Raw genomic sequence first — 22,952 nt, 5'->3', positions numbered from 1 at the left:
ATATTTTGTAAAAGTCCAGCAATGGGATACCTTGTGAGTCCACTTGTGTAATATTCAACAACTGCAAAACTGGCGTGTTGTGGTAGAAGTCAGGAGGTATCTTTGGAAGAGAGGGAAGAGCTAGTCAAAATAGAACACGAATAACGCTTCAACAGAAGTGCTTGCTGCGTGCTAAAACCAAACCTCAGGCTGGGAAACACCAGATCAGATGAAGGCGTGAGGAAAGCGTGGCGGAGGTGCTTATCTGAGCTGGAAGGGACGCGCCTGCAAGCTTCGGTGGCTGGAGCTGGGAAAGGAGTCTGAGCTGTCCGTCACTGGGTGACCTTGGGCAAATCCACGGCCACTTCGGAGTTTCCCTCTCTGTGAGGTGGGGCTGGTGAGCTCTACCCATGGCTCTCCAGGGCTTGTGCTCCCGGCGAACTCTCAGGAAGGGCAGGGCCAGGCGAGGCTCTCCCAGGAGCACCCACAGCCGGGCACGGGGCTCCAGCCCCAAACCAACAAAGCCGCTTGTCCTTCCTCTGACACTTCAGTGAAGGACTTATGCATGGCTAAAGCTAAGTCTTGAAAGCCAAGTGCCTGTTTGGATTTCTCTGGTCGTCTGAGGAGGGTGGAGAGGGTGCTGAAATGGGCGGGGTCTGTGCAGGGAGAGGACGTGCGGCCCCCTCACAGCCAGAGCAGATCTGGCCCCTCCGCGAGCTTGGCCTGGAGCCCACCTGCCCTCGGGGGAACAGGCCCTTCTTCGCGGCAGCAAAGGAGTTAGAACCTCTCAGCCTCGTGGCTGGGCACTTACAGGTCCGCCCTCCTCCCCACAATCTCATCTTACAGACGGAGGAACTGAGGCTTCAGAAAATCCAGCGCATTGTCCCAACTCACAGTCAGGAAGGGCAGGCTTCCAGCGAACATGGAAGTCTGCTGGAGTGCAGGCCTCTTCTCGGGCACGGGCGTTCTGCCCGGGGGGCTGCCTCTCAGGCCAGCCCGTCTCCAGCTGCCACTTCTGTCGTGGATGGCCTGGGAGGAAGCCGAGTTTCCATCTGAGCGTGGTTATTGATATCAGCATCACGAGTCGCGAAGATACATGAGGCAAAGATTAAGTCCTTTTAACTTCATCATCTACAGGTCCCCAGACGACTGTCTCATCGGGTGGGGGGGTTTTCTCGGGAGGTCAGGCTGGTGGCCACCCCTGGCTGAGTCATCCAGGACCCACGTGCTGCTGTGACGGCGCCTCTCTTCCTACGGCTCCCTCTGCCCCCTCCCTGTGGCGCTTCTCTCCTGGCCACTCTGCCTGAGAGACTTTGTTACAAAGTGGTTTATACGTGATTGAGCCTGTGCATGATGTGTTCAAGCTACTTTACGGAGAAGCTTTCGAGAGAGAAATTCCACTGTGGCGCCATAGAAACCCTTCTCTAGGACAACCAGCTACTCCTATAGTTTAAGAATGGCAAGATGTTGAAAACATAATAAAAACTACCGTTGCAAATGTCATAAAATCTGTGTGGGTCCTCCCTGCCCCAAATTTCTTAGAGTCCTTTTCTCTTCCCTGTCCCCAACTAGATTCCTTATGAAGACACGAAGACCATCATTTCAGCTAAAAAGACATTCATTCTTTAAAAAAAAAAAAAAAGACAGGGTCTCACTTCTGTCACCCAGGCCAGAGAGCAATGGCACAATCATGGCTCACTGCAGCCTCAACCTTTTGGGCTCAAGTGATCCTCCTGCCTTAGCCTCCCAAGCAGCTGGGATGACAGGCGTGCATCTCCATGCCTGGCTAATTAAAAAAATTTTCTTTTGTAGAGACGGGGTCTCACTATGTTGCCCAGGCTGGTTTCAGATTCCTAGGCTCAAGCAATCCTCCCACCTCAGCCTCTCAAATTACTGGGATTATAGGCATAAGCTGCCACACCCAATCTCATTCTTGACATTCCAATAAACCTACTCTGAGGACAGAGTGATGACAGATTTCTCTGCAGAGAAAATACAAAAAACTTTCTGCTGCTCTTCACCTGGGGTGATCTTCGCCCCCACATGTAACTGAGTCAGGACGGGTGAGAACTGAGAGCTGGCAGGATCTTTCTAGGACGATGAAGGCGCTACCGAAAGGGGTCGTTTCATACAGTGCTAAGGGAAGTCGGCTGCTGGACCAACGCCCAAGGCTGGGCAAGCACACCCCGAGCTTGCTGACTTGGCAGGTTGCTAGTTTCCGTGGCAACACAGCAACCTCCAGAGATGGGCAGGATGGGGCCAGAAAGGAGGAAGGCCCGGCAGGCAGCTAAGCTATTGCATGGTGGGCTCAGGGGTTCCGGAAGGAGCTTCAAGTGTATGTAGGACCTTACAGCATTTTTTTTTCTAGTGAAGGAAAAAACCATAAGTGGTGATGATGAAGAGTTGCATGATAATGGAGAAAGGAAAAGGTCACCATAAACACTAGAAGAGAACCAAATGAAGGCAAGGGACAGTGAGAAAACAATATTCTGGTGGAGTTTAAAATCTTGCCGAGGAGGAAAGGTAAAGGAAGAAAGCAAGCAGCAACCTGATCTTTGGAGCCGAGAGAGAAAAGAAATGAAAGCATCTACAAAGGCCCCCGGTGCCTGCAGCCTGGGGCAGTGCGTGACCAGGGAGGGCCAGGGAGCGACCTTGGTGATGACAAAGCCAGACTTGTGTCAGAAATGGAATAGCGGCAGCTGTCCTCCACAGCCAGGAGCACACCAATAGTTTTATATTCAGTGCTGATGGTGGCTAGAGATTTTGCTCTGCCTTGAATTTAAAGCATTTCTTCCTATGAAATCAGACCTTTCCTGTAATGGGAAAATGGATTTAAGTGGCAGTTTCAAGTAGTAGTCACAAGTGATGCCAGGCACAAAATGCAAAAAAGCATCACGCTGGTTCTGAGCAGGCAGAGTTTACTGCTAGATTAAACTCTAGTTTACGACTAGATTACTGCTAGTCGGCAGGTGCTCCAGGAAATCTGCTCCTAAGTGCCTGCTGTCGCCCACCTCGTCAGAGATGAGACCTTCAGAGGGCCAGCGGGAGTGAGTCATCACCTTGCCCTGGGCCCTCACTGTGAAGTGATTAGGAGGATGTGTGGACAGCCTGCCAGGAGTGTGAACACACATTATAACTTGAGTCAGAAGGGCCACCACCAAGACAGTCTGTAGCCTTCCTAACGATCTCACAGGGGCTAACTGAAAAGCCCTAACTTCTGAGTGACCACGGCCAGTGTTAACTTTCTCTGTAAATTTATCTGAGCAGAAAGTAAGCAGAACCAATGTTATTATTTCCAAAACAGTGAAAACAAGGCCAAGGTTCTGTGTAGTGCCTGTTTGGGCTCATTTGGTATCAAATCATTAGCCATATATGAATCATTCTTTTTTTTTTTTCTTTTGAGAGAGACTCTGTGTCACCTAGGCTGGAGTGCAGTGGCACGATCTCAGCTCATTGCAACCTCTGCCACCCGGGTCCAAGCGATCCTCCTGCCTCAGCCTCCAGAGTAGCTGGGATTACAGGCACATGACACCATGTCTAGCTAATTTTTTTGTATTTTTAGTAAAGACGGGGTTTCACCATGTTGGCCAAGCTAGTTTCTGGTCCAAGTGATCTGTCCACATTGGCCTCCCAAAGGAGTCATTCTTATTATGCCAATCAATCATTTAGACCACAATCTGAAGGAACACTCTATTGGAAGATGCTGCAAACAGTTGTCCAGTAAAACACGAAGTGACATATTCATTGAATTGAGTTTAACTTGAGCCTTTGATTCTTGGAATTGATCCTAGCAATGGTGTTGGCATTTGCTACTCTCTTCCAATGACTGTCCAGGGAAGCCCAGCTGCCAAGGAAGGAGGCTGAGCATGCTACAGCTTCCTGCAACAACACGGGTGACTCCCTCAAACATCATGCTGAGCAAAAGAAGCCGGCCTGAAAGAGCACTCCATGTATGGTTCATTTCTGTCAAGTTCACAACCCAGCAACCTAATCCAGGGGGTTAGAAGGGCGTGCAAGGGCACTCTTGAGGTTCTGATCCTTTTCTTGTCCCAGGCGTGAATACAGTCATCGTGAGGAAAATCTATCAGTTGAACAACTCATGATTTGCATTCTTTTCTTTATGTATGTTATACTGCAACGACAGCTTACCAATACAAAACAGAACCAAACCAAAACCCCCCAGGGGAACTTGCCCTTGAGAAGCCCTGGTTCCCCCAGCCCAGAGGACCCTGGGCCCCTGGGAGCCACAGCTGGCTTCCCTGATTGTTCCCCACTAAGAGGCCAGGAGAGAACTCTCTTTTTCTCAACTCTTATTTCTTACCACCTGCCCCTGCTCACCCCACAAAGGCCTCTCCAAGCACAACCTCTGCCTAATCTCCATTGCCCAGGAGAGAACTGGAGCAAAGTTAGTATCCTTTCCTGACTTCCTAAACCTAATCATTACTTGCCTATCATCAGATAGCAAGAGAAATCATGCTCTCTTCTAGCTGGTGTTAGTTAGATCCCAACTCTATGGTATTCTTGCCCAGACTACCTATGTACAGAATTCATTAGAACATCTGCTCGATTCTCCCTCTTTTTCCTTTGCAGAGACTTTTTGATACTCCCTGCTTCTTTGCTGCTGACACTGCACTTGAGAGTGCTGAATCTTCTTCTTCTTCTTTTTTTTTTAAGACGGAGTCTCGCTCTGTTGCCCAGGTTGGAGTGCAGTGGTGTAATCTTGGCTCACTGCAACTCCACCTCCTGGGTTCAAGTGATTCTCCTGCCTCAGCCTCCCAAGTAGCTGGGACTACAGGAGCCCGCCACCCCACCCAGCTAGTTTTTGTATTTTTCGTAGAGACATGGTTTTGCTGTGTTGGCCACGCTGGTCTCGAACTCCTGACCTCAGGTGATCTGCCCTCCTTGGCTTCCCAAAGAGCTGGGATTACAGGCGTGAGGCACCATGCCCGGCTGAGTCTTCTTTAAACACTTTCCCAGTCTTGTGAGGATGGTGCCATTTTGTGGAAACTGGCCTTTGGCTACCCCTGTCTTTTGTGGATTCCTTATCTACGACCCTCCCTGCTATGTCACTGACAGACTCCCAACTCTTGTCCTCAGCATGTCCTGTGATGTATGCCAAGGTTATGAGTCACAATCTTTGGGTGTAGTCCATGACTAAAGTTTAAAAAGCAAATGCCAAGTAGATTTAGTGAATAAAATACAGTTTTGTCTTCCTTAAATGGCACCTAGAAAAAAAAAGCAAACAATAAATGTTATCAAAAGAGTTACCTTTAAAAATTATTGTACACTGTCTACATTTAACATTTCTTTGTGCTTAAAAGTCTTCAGCCTTCTAATTAGGGAAATTCCCCTGAGTTCCAACTGAATTCACTATGTCTGTTCAAATTGCAGCTAAAATGTAGGGCATAATTTTTAAAATTTACATTCCTCTTCTAAATTATACCACATCCACATATTCAAATGATCTTTTTAAATTATGTATGTTTTTTTAAATAATAAAGATTCTAATTTAGAAATAATTGTACAACATATAAATGATAGGCTAACCTGAATTTTTATCATTCGTGCTCTGCCTCCTCCTAGTGGAAGTTTTCTATAATTGCACCAACTCTTCAGCAATTATTATAGCACCAGCATTATTTAGAGTCGATGTAGTTTCCCAGGAGATTTGAGGTGGCTTAATGAACATACACACTATAAAAAAGCAAACGAAATAAGTTGAAATGCAGGTTTACAGTGTATTCACTAAAGGTAATAATGGATTCCATGAGAGGTTTCCTAAAGTTGTTTCATTTTAGATAAAGTTATGACACCAAGTCAGAAGACAATTCCTGGAGTCAAGATCATGGGTTCCCTCATGCAGCTGTGTCTGAGCTGTCTTGACCTGGGAAATAATGCTAAAAGAAAAGAACAGAGAGTATGACTTTCAAACCATGCTCCACAGGATTTTTGATAAAGTTGAGCAACAGATATTTGAAGCTGGTATTCAATTTCAACAGCTTGGAGTGTGGGCAATTTGTGTAGCTGATTAAGAGCAATCTGTATGTTTTAAAAGCACCAAACAGATGGTAGGACTGCTGTCATTTCTGGTGGAAAATTAAGAACCTAATGAAAACGCTAGACTCACGAGGTGACCAGCCGGGTCTTAGTATTCAATTTATTCACAATCACTTGATACTTCCATTGGCTTTTGTCAAATAGGCTGTGGTAAGTTATTTGGGATCAGTCATGGGGGGAAAGAGAAGGAAACTAACAAAGCAACAGATATTTAAAAGAGCAGGGACTATATTAGTAACCTTCATTTTGCTATCTCACTTATTGTCACAACAATTCTATCAACCTACCTCACAAAGCCAAGCAGGGTTAGGACTTTGCTGAAAGAAAGATTTTTCCATGTTTTCTTCTAGAGGACTTTTAGCTTTAGGTGTCATGCTTAGGTCTATGATCTTTTTTGTAGAGAGTGCAAGGTGTAGATTGAGGTACATTTTTTTTTACATATGAATATCTAATTGTTCCAGCACTATTCACTGAAAAATCTATCTTTCTCCATTGAATTGCCTCTTTCCAAACTTGTTTGAAAGTCAATTCACCATACATGTATGAATCTACTTCTTGACTCTATTCTGTTCCAGTCATCTGTATGTCTATCCTTTCTTCTCCATTTTTTTCTTTTATTTCTTTTTTTTTCTTTCTTTTTTTTTTTTTTTTTTGAGACAGGGTCTCACTATGTTGCTCAGACTGGTCTTGAACTCCAGGCCATCCTTCTGCCTCAACCTCCTGAGTAGCTGGGACTACATGCATGCACCACCATCCCTGGCTTATCCCCTATGCCTTGATTACTGTCGATTTATATAGTTAAGTCTTGAAATTAGATAGTGTGGATCTTCCAACTTTGTTGTTCTTCAAAATTGCTTTAGCCTTTCCAGTTTATTTGTTTTTATATATAAAGTTTAGAATTAGCTTGTTGATTTCTACAAAAAATCCTGTAGGGATTTTGATTGGATTGGTGTATATCTCTCCACTTATTCAGGTCTTTGATTTTTTTAATCAGAATTTTGTAGTTTTCAGCATGTAGATCATACATATATAATTTGTTGTGTGTGTAGGTGTGTGCATGCTGTTTAAATAGTACTTTGAAAAAATCCAACCTTCAAGTGTTTATTGATAGTAAATAAAAATACAATTAATTTTTGTATATTGACCTTGTATCCTGTGACCTAGCTAAATGCGCTTATTAGTTCTAACAGCTTTGCTGTAAATTCTTTGTGAATTTCTATGCAGACAATCATGAGAATAGTTTTATTTGTTTGTTTCCTTTAATTTCTTTTTCTTGCCTTATTGCAGGCTATAACCTTTAGTATGATGTTTAATTTTTTAAAAAAATCCTTGTATTGTTCCTATTCTTAGAGTTGACAACAAGTCTTCCACCATCAAGGATGAGGCTAGCTGTTGTTTTGTAGGTAACATTTACCAGGTTGAGAAAGTTCCCTATATATTTTTTTTAAATAGCTTTGGCAGTTTGTGTTCTTTAGGAAATTTGTCCATTTAATCTAAATTGTTAAATTTATAGGCTTAGGATAGTTTGTGCTATTTCCTTATTATTATTATTATTTTGAGACAGAGTCTCACTCTGTTGCCAGGCTGGAGTGCAGTGGCGCAATCTCAGCTCACTGCAACCTCTGACTCCCTGGTTCAAGCAATTCTCCTGTCTCAGCCTCCCGAGTAGCTGGGATTACAGGCTTGCGCCACCAAGCCCAGCTAATTTTTGAGAGATGGAGTTTCACCATGTTGGCCAGGATGGTCTCGATCTCCTGACCTCGTGATCTGCCTGCCTCGGCCTCCCAAAATGCTGGGATTACAGGATGAGCCACTGCACCCGGCCTCCTTATTATTCTTTAGTGCCTGTAATGATTTCTCCTCTTCCATTTCAGTTATGGATAATTGTCTTCTCTCTATATTTCTTGGTAAGTGTGGCTAGAGGCTTATCAGTTGTGTTAATTTGTCTGGGCATGATGGTTCACACCTGTAACAAGCATTTTGGGAGGCTGAGGTGGGAGGATCACTTGAGGCCAGAAGTTCAAGACCAGCCTGGGCAACCCACTGAGACTCCTTCTCAGTAAATAAATAAATAAATAAATAATTTTTTTGAAGTTCAAGTTTTATTTAATAAATTAAAATACATTATTTAATTTTAATTAATTTTAAATTTTTTTATTATACTTTAAGTTCTGGGGTACATGTGTAGAACATGCAGGTTTGTTACATAGGTATACACATGCCATGGCGGTTTGCTGCACCCATCAACCCCTCATCTACATTAGGTATTTCTCCTAATGCTACCCCTCCCCTAGCTCGCCACCCTGTGGCAGGCCCTGGTGTTTGATGTTCCCGCCCCTGTGTTTATGTGTTCTCATTTTTCAACTCCCACTTATGAGTGAGAACATGTGGTGTCTGGTTTTCTGTTCCTGTGTTAGTTTGCTGAGAATAATGGTTTCCAGCTTCATCCATGTCCCTGCAAAGGACATGAACTCATCCTTTTTTATGGCTGCATAGTATTCCATGGTCTGTATGTGCTACATTTTCTTTAACCAGTCTATCATTGATAGGTATTTGGGTGGGTTCCAAGTCTTTGCAATTGTGAATAGTGCTGCAATAAACACATATGTGCATGTGTCTTTATAGTAGAATGATTTATAATCTTTTGGGTATATACCACCCAGTAATGGGACTGCTGAGTAAAATGGTATTTCTGGTTCTAGATCCTTGAGGAATCGCCACACTGCCTTCCACAATGGTTGAACTAATTTACACTCCTACCAACAGTGTAAAAGCATTTCTATTCCTTCACATCCTCTCCAGCATCTGTTGTTTCCTGACTTTTTAATGATCGCCATTCTAACTGGCCTGAGATGATATTTCATTGTGGTTTTGATTTGCATTTCTCTGATGACCAGTGATGATGAGCTTTTTTTTCATGTATTTGTGGACCACATAAATTGTCTTCTTTTGAGAAGTGTCTGTTCATATCCTTCGCCTATTTTTTGATGGGGTTGTTTTCTTCTTGTGAATTTGTTTAAGTTCCTTGTAGATTCTGGATAATAGCTCTTTGTCAGATGGGTAGATTGCAAAAATTTTCTTCCATTCTGTAGGTTGCCTGTTTACTCTGATGATAGTTTCTTTTGCTGTGCAGAAGCTCTTTAATTTAATTCGATCCCATTTGTCAATTTTGGCTCTTGTTGACATTGCTTTTGGTGTTTTAGTCATGAAGTCCTTGCCCATGCCTGTGTCCTGAATGGTATTGCCTAGGTTTTCTTCTAGGGTTTTTATGGCTTTAGGTCTTATGTTTAAGTCTTTAATCCATCCAATTTTTGTATAAGGTGCAAGGAAGGGATCCAGTTTCAGTTTTCTGCATTTGTCTAGCCAGTTTTTCCAACACCATTTATTAAATAGGGAATCCTTTCCCCGTTGCTTGTTTTCGTCAGGTTTGTCAAAGATCAGATGGTTGTAGATGTGCGGTGTTATTTCTGAGACCTCTGTTCTGTTCCATCAATCTATATATCTGTTTTGGTACCAGTACCATGCTGTTTTGGTTACTGTAGCCTTGTAGTATAGTTCGAAGTCAGGTAATGGGATGCCTCCAGATTTGTTCTTTTTGCTTAGGATTGTCTTGCCTATACGGGCTCCTTTTTGGTTCATATGAAATTTAAAGTAGTTTTTTCTAATTCTGTGAAGAAAGTCAATGGTAGCTTGATGGGGATAGCATTGAATCTATAAATTACTTTGGGCAGTATGGCCATTTTCACGATATTGATTCTTCCTATCCATGAGCATGGAATGTTTTTCCATTTGTTTGTGTCCTCTCTTATTTCCTTGAGCAGTGGTTTGTAGTTCTCCTTGAAGAGGTCCTTCACATCCATTGTATGTAGGATTCCTAGGTATTTTATTCTCTTTGTAGCAATTGTGAATGGGAGTTCACTCATGATTTGGCTCTGTTTGTCTATTATTGGTGTATAGGAATGCTTGTGGTTTTTGCACGTTGATTTTGTTTCCTGAGACTTTGCTGAAGTTGCTAATCAGCTTAAGGAGATTTTGGGATGAGGTGATGGGGTTTTCTAAATATACAACAGAGACAATTTGACTTCCTCTTTTCTTAATTGACTACCCTTTATTTCTTTCTCTTGCCTGATTGCCCTGACCAGAACTTCCAATGCTATGTTGAATAAGAGTGGTGAGAGAGGGCATCCTTGTCTTGTGCCGGTTTTCAAAGGGAATGCTTCCAGCTTTTGCCCATTCAGTATGATATTGGCTGTGGGTGTGTCATAAATAGCTCTTATTATTTTGAGATATGTTCCATCACTACCTAGTTTATTGAGAACTTTTAGCATGAGGTGTGGTTGAATTTTATTGAAGGCCTTTTCTGCATCTATTGAGATAATCATGTGGCTTTTGTCATTGGTTCTTGTTAATTTTCTGTCTTGTTGATCTGTCTAATATTGACAGTGGGGTGTTAAAGTCTCCCACTATTATTGTGTGGGAGTCTAAGTCTCTTTGTAGGTCTCTGAGAACTTGCTTTATGAATCTAGGTAATCCTGTGTTGGGTGCATATATTTAGAATATATATTTAGAATAGGTAGCTTTACTTGTTGCATTGATCCCTTTACCATTATGTAATGCCCTTCTTTATCTTTTTTGATCTTTGTTGGTTTAAAGTCTGTTTTATCAGAAACTAGGATCGCAACCCCTGCTTTTTTTTTGCTTTCCATTTGCTTAGTAAATATTCCTCCATCTCTTTATTTTGAGCCTATGTGTGTCTTTGCACATGAGATGGGTCTCCTGAATACAGCACACTGATGGGTCTTGACTCTTTATCCAATTTGCCAGTGTGTGTTTTTTTTTTTTTTTTTTGAGACAGAGTTTCGCTCTTGTCTCCCAGCCCATAGCCCTCACCTCCTCTCACCTGTTGTTGGGGTCTCTGCCTATGGGGCTCTTCCCCACTGCTTGCTTGCTTTTTTTTTTTTTTTTTAGATAGAGTCTTGCTCTGTCACCAGGCTGGAGTACAGTGGTGTGATCTTGGCTCACTGCAACCTCCACCTCCCAGGTTCAAGTGATTCTCCTGCCTCAGCCCCCCAAGTAGCTGGGATTACAGGTGCCCGCCACCATGCCCAGCTAATTTTTTGTATTTTTAGTAGAGACGGGGTTTCACCATATTGCCCAGGGTGGTCTCGAACTCCTGACCTCAGGTGATTCACCCACCTCAGCCTCCCAAAGTACTGGGATTACAGGCGTGAGCCACTGCTCCTGGCCCACTCTGTGTCTTTTAATTGCGGCATTTAGCCCATTTACATTTAAGGTTAATATTGTTATGTGTGAATTTGATCCTATCATTATGATGCTAGCTGGTTATTTTGCCCATTAATTGATGCAGTTTCTTCCTAGCATTGATGGTCTTTACAATTTGGCATGTTTTTGCAGTGGCTGGTACCAGTTGTTCCTTTCCATATTTAGTACTTCCTTCAGGAGCTCTTGTAAGGCAGGCCTGGTGGTGACAAAATCTCTCAGCATTTCCTTGTCTATAAAGGATTTTATTTCTCCTTCGCTTATGAAGCTTAGTTTGACTGGATATGAAATTCTGGGTTGAAAATTCTTTAAGAATGTTGAATATTGGCCCCCACTTTCTTCTGGCTTGTATGGTTTCTGCAGAGAGATCTGCTGTTAGTCTGATGGGCTTCCCTTTGTGGGTAACCTGACCTTTCTCTTTGGCTGCCCTTAACATTTTTTCCTTCATTTCAACCTTGCTGAATCTGATGATTACGTGTCTTGGGGTTGCTCTTCTCGAGGAGTATCTTTGTGGTGTTCTCTGTATTTCCTGAATTTGAATGTTGGCCTCTCTTGCTAGGTTGGGGAAGTTCTCCTAGATATCTTCAAGAGTGTTTTGCAACTTGGTTCCATTCTCCCTGTCACTTTCAGCTACACCAATCAAATGTAGGTTTGGTCTTTTCACATAGTCCCATATTTCTTGGAGGCTTTGTTTGTTCCTTTTCATTCTTTTTTCTCTAATCTTGTCTTCATGCTTTATTTCATTAAGTTGATCTTCAATCTCTGATATCCTTTCTTCTGCTTGATTGATTCAGCTATTGATAGTTACGTATGCTTCACAAAGTTCTCGTGCTGTGTTTTTCAGCTCCATCAGGTCATTTATGTTCTTCTCTAAACTGGTTATTCTAGTTAGCAATTCTTCTAACCTTTTTTCAAGGTTCTTAGCTTCCTTGCATTGGGTTAGAACATGCTCCTTTAGCTCAGAGGAGTTTGTTATTACCCGCCTTCTGAAGCCTACTTCTGTCAATTCATCAAACTCATTCTCCATCCAGTTTTGTTCCCTTGCTGGCGAGGAGTTGTGATCCTTTGGAGGAGAAGAGGTGTTCTTGTGTTTGGAATTTTCAGCCTTTTTGTGCTGGTTTTTCCTCATTTTTGTGGATTTATCTACCTTTGGTCTTTGATGCTGGTGAACTTTGGATGGGTTTTTTTTTTTTGTGGATGTCCTTTTTGTTGCTGTTGATGCTATTCCTTTCTGTTTGTTGATTTTCCTTCTAACAGTCAGGCCCCTCTGCTACAGGTCTGCTGGAGTTTGCTAGAGGTGAACTCCAGACCCTGTTTGCCTGAGTATCACCAGCAGAGGCTGCAGAACAGCAAAGATTGCTGCCTGTTCCTTCTTCTGGAAGCTTCCTCCCAGAGGGGCACCCGCCAGATGCTAGCTGGAGCTCTCTTGTATAAGGTGTCTGTCGACTCCTGCTGGGAGGTGTCTCCCAATCAGGAGTCATGGGGGTCAGGGACTCACTTGAGGAGGTAGTCTGTCCCTTAGCAAATCTTGAGCATTGTGCTGGGAGATCTGCTGCTTTCTTCAGAGTGGGCAGGCAGGAACATTTAAGTCTGCTGAAGATGTGCCCACAGCCGCCCCTCCCCCAGGTGCTCTGTCCCAGAGAGATGAGAGTTTTATCTATAAGCCCCTGACTGGGGCTGCTGACTTTCTTTCAGAGATGCCCTGCCCATTGAGGAGGAATCTAGAGAGGCAATCTGGCTACAGTGGCTTTGTGGCCCTGTGGTGGGCTCCGCCCAGTCCAAACTTCCCAGCGGCTTTGTTTACACTGTGAGGGGAAAACCGCCTCCTCAAGCCTCAGTAATGGTGGACACCCCTCACCCCACAAAGCTCTAGTGCCCCAGGTCGACTTCAGACTGCTGTGCTGGTAGCAAGAATTTCAAGCTACCAGATCTTAGCTTGCTGGGCTCCATGGGGGTGGGATCTGCTGAGCTAGACCACTTGGCTCCCTGGCTTCAGCCCCATTTCCACAGGAGTGAACGGTTGTGTCTCACTGGCATTCCAGGCTCCACTGGAGTATGAAGAAAAACTGCAGCCAGCTCAGTGTCTGCCTAAACAGCCACCCAGTTTTGTGCTTGAAACCCAGGGCCCTGGTGGTGTAGGCACCCAAGGGAATCTCCTGGTCTGCGGGTTGCAAAGACCATGGGAAAAGCATAGTATCTGGGCCAGAATGCACCGTTCCTCACGGCAGAGTCCCTCAAGTCTTCCCTTGGCTAGGGGAGGGAGTTCCCCAATCCCTTGTGCTTCCCGAGTGAGGCGACACCCCACCCTGCTTCTGCTTGCCCTCCAGGGGCTGCACCCACTGTCTAACCAGTCCCAGTGAGATGAGCCGTGTTCCTCAGATGGAAATGCAGATATCACCTGCCTCCTGCCTTGATCTCGTTCATAGCTGCAGACTGGAGCTCTTCCTATTTAGCCATCTTGTGAGCCACCCAATAAATAAAATTTTAAAAAAAGCAAGAAAAGTTTCTTCTTTTTAAGGCTGAATAATTAATATTCCATTAATTATCACACATGTATGTACATGCCAGATTTTGTTTACCCATTCATCCACCAATCGACACTTTCTTTGTTTCCACCTTTTGGCTGTTTTGAATAATGCTGCTATGAACACGAATGTATAAATATCTGTTTGAGTACCTGTTTTCAGTTCTTTTGGGTATATACCCAGAAGTGGCATTGCTGGGTCATATGGTAATTCTATACCTGATTTTTTGAGGAATCACCATACAATTTCCACAGTGGCTACACTATTTTGTATCCCACTTAGCAATACATAAGAGTTCCACATTCTCTACATCTTCACCAACACTTGTTATTTTTTCACATATAATAGCCATCATGAGTGTGAAGTGGAATCTTGCGGTTTCAATCTGCATTTTCCTAATGATGAGTGACGTTGAGCATCTTTCCATGTGCTGTTGGCTATTTGCATATTTTCTTCGGAGAAATGTCTATCAAGTCCTTGCACATTTGTTAATTGGGGTTTTTGTTGCTGTTGAGTTCTTTGGATAGTTTTGGTTTTTCTCTGTTATTATGTTCTTAATTTCATTGAGTTATGCTTCATCTTTATTATTTCTTTTCTTCTGCTTGCATTGAGTTTAATTACTGCTTCTTTTCCTAGTTTCTTAAAGTGAAAATTTAGATAAGTTATCCAAGACTTTTTTCTTTTCTAATATAAGCACTTAATGTTATAAATTTCCTCTGAGAATGACTTCAGCTACATCATACAATTTTTTTTTTTTTTGAGAGTTTCGCTCTTGTCGCCCAGCTGGAGTGCAATGGCACAGTCTAGGCTCACTGAAACCCCTGCATCCTAGGTTCAAGCAATTCTCCTGCCTTAGCCTCCCGAGTAGCTGGAATTACAGGTGCCTGCCACCATGCCCAGCTAATTTTTGTATTTTTAGTAGAGACAGGGTTTCACATTGTTGGCCAGGCTGGTCATCATACAAATTTTGATATATTGAATTTGGGTTTTTGTTCCATTAGAAATACTTTAAAATTTCCCTTTTGACATCTTTTTTACACAGGGATTATTTGAAAGTGTATTGTTTATTTTCCACATATTTGGAGATTTTCCAAATATTTTCTGTTATTATTATTCCAGTTTAATTCAGCTGTGGCATAATACATACTTTATATGATTTTTTAAAAATTTTGTTAAAAATTTATGGCCCAGGCCGGGCGCGGTGGCTCACGCTTGTAATCCCAGCACTTTGGGAGGCCGAGGCGGGCGGATCACGAGGTCAGGAGATCGAGACCACGGTGAAACCCCGTCTCTACTAAAAAAATACAAAAAAATTAGCCGGGCGTGGTGGCGGGCGCCTGTAGTCCCAGCTACTCAGAGAGGCTGAGGCAGGAGAATGGCATGAACCCGGGAGGTGGAGCTTGCAGTGAGCCGAGATTGTGCCACTGCACTCCAGCCTGGGCAACAGAGCGAGACTCCGTCTCAAAAAAAAAAAAAAAAAAAAAAAATTTATGGCCCAGAATATAATCTATCTTGGTGAATGTTTCATGTGTATTTGAAAATACAAATTTTTCTTTTGATAGTGTTCAATTAGGTTGAGTTTAATTAGGCCACATACGTCAAATAGGTCTTCTATAGCCTCACTGATTTTCTATTGACTTGTTCTGTTGACTGAGAAAGGAGCATTGAAATCTCCAATTGTAATTCTGAATCTGTCAACTACTTATAGTTTTATCAATTTTTGCTTCATGTCTTTTGAAACTCTGTTGTTAGGTGCATGCACATTTAAGATTACTGTCATGTCAGTGAATTGACTCCTTTATTATTATATAATGCTCCACTTTTTCCTGGAAATATTTCTTGTTCTGAAGTCCACTTTGTCTGATAGCAATAGAACCACTTCAGCTTTCTTTTGATTAGTGTTTTCATGATACTTCTTTTTCCATCCTTTTAACTTATCCTTATATTTAAAGTGGGTTTGTTGTAGACAGCATATAGTTAGGTCTTTTTTAAAAAAAAAAAAATACAGCTGGGTGTGGTGGCTCACGTCTGTAATCCCAGCACTTTGGGAGGCTGAGGCGGGTGGATCACAACATCAGGAGTTCAAGATCAGCCTGGCCAACATGGTGAAACCCCGTCTCTACTAAAAATACAAAAATTGGTTGGGCATGGTGGTGCACACCTGTAATCCCAGCTACTGGGGCAGCTGAGCCAGGAGAATGGCTTGAACCCGGGAGGCGGAGGTTGCAGTGAGCTGAGATCATGCCATCGCACTCCAGCCTGGGTGACAGAGCAAGACTCTGTCTCAAAAAAACAAAAACCAAACCAAACAAAACCAAACCAAACAAAACCAAACCAACAAAACAATATGACAACTTTCTTCTTTCAATTTGTAAGTTTAAACTGTTTATAGTTAATATAATTGTTAATATAGTCGTATTAAATTCACCATCTTGGTTGGGTATGGCAGCTCATGCCTATAATCCCAGCACTTGGGAGGCCGAGGTGGGCAGATCACTTGAGCCCAGTTCAAGACCAGCCTAGGCAACATGGTGAAACCCCATTTCTACAAAAAAAAAAAAAAAAGCTAGATATGGTGGCACATGCTTGTAGTCCTAGCTACTCGAGAGGCTGAGGTGGGAGAGTCATCAGAGACCAGGGAGGTCAAGGCTGCAGTGAGCTGTGATCATTCCACTGCACTCCAGCCTGAGCAACAGAGCGAGACCCTGTCTTAAAAAAAGAAATAAAAAAAAAATCACCATCTTGCTAGTTGTTTTCTGTAGACATTTAAAGTCAGTGCTCATCTTATAATGATTTGTGCTTATAGCAATTTCTAGCAAATTAAAATGACACTAAGAACATAAGCCATTTGGGCCATCTTCTAGTTGGCGGGAAGGCAAAAGCCTGCTTGGATGGTTATTACAAATAAATAAGGAACGTGCTACTATATACTTAAGCCAAAACGTTAGTAAATCTTTTTGGACTGTGAGAAGACAGCAAAGAGTCTAAAGACCTGGGGCTCTGACTCAGCTCTACCCCTTGCTAGCTATAGAGATCTTCCTGAGACTAATCTTCCTGAGACTCAGTTAAATAGACAAAACAATACCATCTACAAGCAATTAGAGGAACTATCTCTAAATCTTGGGTACAGTTGGGGAAAAGAAATCTCTCCATTTGGGGAAAGTCCAGAGAAAATGGAATTTCTGAATCTGATGACTTGTCACAGTAAGCTTGGGAGTATTTTTGTGTACAGGGAGAATAATTAGAATATATGTACAGACCAGTGACTGCTGCAAGGATGCAAATGAGAAACTAGGGACTTCAACTAATGCAGAAGGTTGGAGAAGAGGATTTAATTCAACGGGGCTTGAAGACCAATCGGATGTAGGGAATACAAAAGAAGTCAAGGACCACTCCCAAGTTTCAGATTTGGGAAGCTAGGTAAATAGTGGTTACTTTCACTGAGGTATGAAATATAAGAGGACAAGCTAGAGGGGGCTGGTTTATAAATAGAAGGTAATATCAGTTTTAATGTCAGTTGATTTAGAGGTGTCCATAAAACCAAGGCGGAAATGCCAGTAGGTAGTTTGATGGGTGTACTTGGAGTTCAGGAGTAGTCTTCACTAGTCTTGGAAGTCATCGGTGTACAGGTAGAGGCTGGGGCCACCGTCCACTGACAGTTGGGCCCTGACCTCTCTCTTCTCTGAGCTTCCCCAGGACTTGGTGCGTCTTTCGTGGATTCAGAGGCTGCTCTGCTGCGTGTTCTAGTTATGGATCCGCCATCCCTTGCACCTGAAACTCAAGGGCCGTTGTATTGATCGAGGCCTTGCACAAAGCAACCACACAGCAAATCTCAACTGTTACTACAGTGTCACAACAGAAATAATGGGTTCTTTCTATCACGTCCTGACCCACTCTTATCACTCTTATGCAGCTTGTAAGCCGAGTTACAAATTCTAGGCAACACGTAATCTATACACAAGGACTTTCCCTCTCCCTGGTAACATTAAGTCACTCATGGAAAAAGACCTAATTTGAGGAAGCTTGTTTGAGAGCTGGAGACACGTGAAGCAAATCTCCTGTTCTGCTGTCATCAATATTCACCCCTCACATTTCATTTCAAAGACTTTAAGCAATTAGTTAAATTAAACCAGCTGCCCACTAGTGACTCCATTTTGAAGCCCCAGGAGATAGAAAGAGAACCAGCTGGAGATGAGTGTACAGTGAATGAACCTGTTGTTTCCCCACTGCTTTACAAGAAATCCACTGTAATTCTCCACAAAGCCACTCAACTCCAGGATGTTTAGCATCCATTTCACAGACCAGAAATACAACTTTGTGGCCATAAGAAAATCTGCAGATCTTGTGGTCTTGGGTGGTTTTTATTTGTTCTTTCTTAGATTATGTTCCTCTCCATCTACATGGATGACTGAAAATTCCTTTTATATGTGGCTCTATTTACTTCAGAGTCTCTGCGAGGACCAAATAAGACACTAACCTAGGACAATGAGCTATAAACGTATAAAATATTCCTTGCCACTGTCCTCCAAAAAGACAGTTCCTAGCTGGGCATGGTGGCTCATACCTGTAATCCCAGCACTTTGGGAGGCGGAGGCAGGCAGATCGCTTGAGCCTGAGTTTGAGACCAGCCTGGGCAACATAGTGAGAACCCCCATCTCTACAAAAAATAGAAGTTAGCTGGGCATGGTGGCGTGGGTGCACCTGTAGTCCCAGCTACTCAGGAGGCTGAGACAGGAGGCTCACCTGAGCCTGGGAAGGTCGAGGCTACAGTGAGCCATGATCGCACAAGTGCACTCCAGCCTGGGTAACAGATAGAGACCCTCTCTCAAAATTAAAAAAAAAAAAAAAAAAAAAAAAAAGGACAGTTCCCTTAAACAATCTAGAGGAATGGCCGGGCACAGTAGCTCACACTTGTAATCCCAGCACTTTGGGAGGCCAAGGCAGACAGATCACTTGAGGTCAGGAGTTCAAGACCAGCCTGGCCAACATGGTGAAACCCATCTCCACTAAAAATACAAAAATTAGCCGGTTGTGGTGGAAGGCACCTACAATCCCAGCTACTTGAGTGGCTGAGGGTGGAACATTGCTTGAACCTGGGAGGAAGAGGTTGCTGTGAGCCGAGATCGTGCAACTGCACCAGCCTGGATGAGAGTGTGTCTCAAACAACAAAACAGAAATCTAGAGGGATCAAACTGAGTTTCAGCTGATCAGACAATGGACTGCTGGGCTGTCCAAAGGTGAGGCCACTGACAGCATGAGAACCACTGGCCAAACAGACACTGAATAACCAACCCCTAAGACAATGTGGGGATTAACAGTCTAGAAAATTTAGTCCTAGTCCCACGCTTACAAATCGTATTCATTGGAAGAAAAACCCAAAAGTATACTTACTGGAAAACCTAAGAATAAAAATTTAATCAGTCTGGGCCAGTGGTTCACACCTGTAATCCCAGTACTTTGTGAGGCCAAGGTGGGTGGATCATCTGAGGTCAGGAGTTTGAGACTAGCCTGGTCAACATGGTGAAACCCCGTCTCTACTAAAAATACAAAATTAGCTGTGTGTGGTGGTGTGCACCTGTAATCCCAGCTACTTGGGAGGCTGAAGCAGGAGAATTGCTTGAACCTAGGAGGTGGAGGTTGCAGTGAGCCGAGATCACGCCATTGCACTCCAGCCTGGGCAACGAGTGAAACTCAAAAAAAAAAAAAAAAAAAAAAAAAAATTAAACTCAAGAGCTATAAATCACACTGCCTTCTTGCAAAGTCCAACTTTAACCCCCAAACTATCCTACTAAACAAGGATAGCACTTTTGTTAACACTACAGTTGACAGACTGAAAATGCAGAAACTAAGATTGAGTTGTAAACATAAAATAGACCACAGATTGCTGAATGAGCTACAAATGCCCATGCCAAACACCACCTTTTTTTTGTTGAACTCATCTTTGAGGATCTGTTTCTTGAGATCACTCCTGGTTCCAGGTTCTCTATCAGTCAGGAAGACAGACACCAACGCGGGATATCTAAACAGAAGGATTTAATACAGGGGACTACATGGTTGTTCAAATGCTAAACCAATGAAGAAGTGAAGGAAGCAGCTACCAGCCCTAGGGCCCCGGGGGCAAAAAGAGGAGGGCACTGCCACAACTCAGGAGCTCAGAGGAAGGACCGCTGCAAGACTGGGTCCAAGATTCTGAGGAGGGGAGTGAGGACTCGGAGGAGCAGGACCCTGGCGGGCAGAGGGACTGCTGAGGGTACAGTCCAGCAGGGGCTGGGATGACCCGGCTGGCAGGACACTGAGAAGCCCAGATGCCACTGGTACCTCTGACAGGGTGCAGTGAGGTTGGAGCCAGGGGTCCCGCAGGAAGCTGGAGGCTAGAGCCGGTGGTCTGTTGTTGCTCCAGGGAGGCTGATAGGAACGGAAAAATGGCAAGCAAGCCCCTTCTTCCCTCCTGCCAACTTCTAGCTCTCCACCAGCAGATTTTAACAGGAAGAGCAAGAGGGTTTGGCAAATACAGTTGGGAGTCCCAACCCCAGCATCACAGAGCAGAACACAGAAGGGCAGGCTGGGAGGTGAGGGTAGGTAAATCACCAGCAGTCGTGATCAACTGTGGCTGATAAAGGCATATACACGAACTAAAAATCTTTTCTGGAGGACACGACAATCCAGTTTGCTACAGTTCAGTGGCACTAAAGTCTCTGCACACTGCTGTGCTGCCATCGCCACCGTCCATCTTCCCCAGTTGAAACTCTGCACCCAGAAACAATGCCTCATCCCCTCTCCTGCCCTCCTGGGAACCACCGTTCTACGTCATCTCTATGAATCTGGGTGCTCCATATACCCCATGTAAGTGGAATCAGGCAGTATCAGTCCTTCTGGGCCTGCTTATTTCACTCGGCATAATGTCTTCAAGGTTCATCCGCGCTGCACATGTGACAGGATTTCCTTCCTTTTTAAGGATAAAGATCCCATTGTTTGTAGAACACACATTTTGTTTATCCATTATTTTGCTGATGGACATTGGGGCAGTTTCCACCTTTCGGCTCTTGTGAACAATGCTGCCGTGGGCACTGGTGTACAAGTACCTGTTTGAGTCTCTGCTTTCGATCTTTTGGATATAAACCTAGAAGTCAAATTGCTGGACCATATGGTAGCTCTATGTTCAGCCCTCTGAGAAACCATCAAACTCTTTTCCACAGTGGAGGACTATGCTTTTCCTGTCTAAACACTCAAAAGGATTAAGCTGAGGAGCTCATGGAGAATACTGTCATATATACAATTTATAATTGGATAAATAAATATGGCAACTCAACTTCATTCATAAATACAAAATTTTATTTGCACTTCATTAGTGTAGAAAGACCACAATGCTTTTCATACCACAACACTCAAGACACACCAAGTTATTCAAATACATAATTACTTATTTACCTTGACTAAACAAAACAGTGCAGTTTAATAAAAGATATACCAAAGATAAAGTTCACAAATTCATTATCAGACCAAAAAAAAAAAAAAAAAAAAAAAAAGAACACAGTCCAGGCTTAATCGGAATAAGCTTCACCGTAAAGGGGGAAGTTTTATCATTACAAAGGTACAGAGTGTTTAGGCAAATACACATATGTTCTTTGATATAGTAAAATGCATCTCTTTAAAATTCCTTTAAACAGGATTTGTTTAGGACAGCAGCGTGTTTTAAAATTTTTCTATAGTTTCAAAAACATTTCTTTCTTTATTCAATCTTTGTAGTTCTTAAAAGCATAAAGGTACGTCCCTTAGGAAGCCATGAGAGAGATTCTGCGGCCTTAGGACCAAGTCAAATCCAACCCTCTAACTAGTAATATTCTACCATTATGTAACAATAAATAACCTTCAATGACGGCCATGAATGGAGCTTTGCTTCGTGGCAGAAACACTCCAATACTTCAGATGCTACCACTGGGGGAAATGTCTTGTAAATAAAGAAAAAGCACTTAAGATAGCTTTTTTTCAAAAAGTCTTTAGTTTTACAAATTTTCTTTAAAACAGTAAGCAAAGCACCACATTCTCTCTTCTTATCAGAATATCTTCTGTCCTCATAATATAATTAATAAGGACAATTATATTATTTATTTCAAGAAACATTATACCTTTCATTTCTCCCATTCTTCATATTAGAAGTACTAGGTTTCCCAGTGTATGTACACTAGACACTGGGGTAATGAATGAAATATAATAATTTGGAGGGAAATAGGTAACTTATAACCAAAACTTACCCAGGATTGCATATATGCATATTTACAAGTTAGTGTATAGCTCTGACTTGGATTACAAAGTGCGAAAGGAAATTGTCAAAATGATTGTAGTGCAGAATAGAACGTTTTTTTCCCCTTTCCAGGAATCGTTTCCACTTTGTCTCCAAAGTAGGAAGTCAACAGCATCGGACATGTGGTCTTGGTGGAGGCAGTTCTGGTGGTATCTCGGGCTCTGGTTGTAGCGACAGGATACTATTGGACAACTCATTCCTTAAAATATCCAGAGGCATCTAAAGGATAAACAAAAAAGACAAATCCATTTTAACCTTGCAAGGTACACATACAGCTGACCCTTGAACATGGGTTTCAACTGCACAGGTCCACTTATACATGGCTGCTTTTCAGTATAAGTTTCACCTGCCTCTCCTGCCTCCCCACTCACCTTCTCCTCTGCCTCTCTGCCACCCGGAAGAGACAGCAAGACCAACCCCTCCTCCTCCTCCTCCTCAGCCTACTCAATGTGAAGACGACACAGATGAAGACCTTTATGATGATCCACTTCCACTAATGAATAGTAAATATATTTTCTCTTCCTTATGATTTTCTTAATAACATTTTCTTTTCTCTAGCTTACTTTAAGAACATGGTATAAAATACATATAACATACAGTCTATGTGTTAAGTGACTGCTTATGTTATCAGTAGGGCTTCCAGTCAATGATAGGCTTTTAGTCGTTAAGTTTTTAGGGAGTCAAGTTATACTCAGATTTCTGACTGTTTAGGGGGTCAGCACCTCTAGCTCCCTTGTTGTTCAAGGGTCAACTGTAAATGCTTTCTAAATTATATAATTACATAAAGAAACAAAGTATTATTATTGAAA

General features: G+C 42.9%; 1 protein-coding gene and 1 long non-coding RNA gene across 2 annotated transcripts in view; one reads left to right on the top strand and one right to left on the bottom strand.

The window, feature by feature from the left end:
* Positions 1 to 22,952, top strand: part of LOC134733332 (uncharacterized) — a 112,832-nt gene that overhangs the window by 62,497 nt on the left and 27,383 nt on the right. The window lies entirely within an intron of this gene.
* The window catches only part of RAB12 (RAB12, member RAS oncogene family), a 30,125-nt gene continuing 28,324 nt past the window's right edge, over positions 21,152 to 22,952 (bottom strand). The window contains exon 6 of the mRNA XM_055238119.2: positions 21,152 to 22,362. Within this exon, the coding sequence (XP_055094094.1) occupies positions 22,249 to 22,362 (114 nt within the window). The 3' untranslated portion in view covers positions 21,152 to 22,248. The remainder of the gene's footprint in view (positions 22,363 to 22,952) is intronic.

Source organism: Symphalangus syndactylus, chromosome 1 (genome assembly GCF_028878055.3).
Source record: "Symphalangus syndactylus isolate Jambi chromosome 1, NHGRI_mSymSyn1-v2.1_pri, whole genome shotgun sequence".
Lineage (NCBI taxonomy): Eukaryota > Metazoa > Chordata > Mammalia > Primates > Hylobatidae > Symphalangus > Symphalangus syndactylus.
Note: the sequence above shows the minus strand (reverse complement) of the source record. Positions and strands in the feature narration are given on the sequence as shown.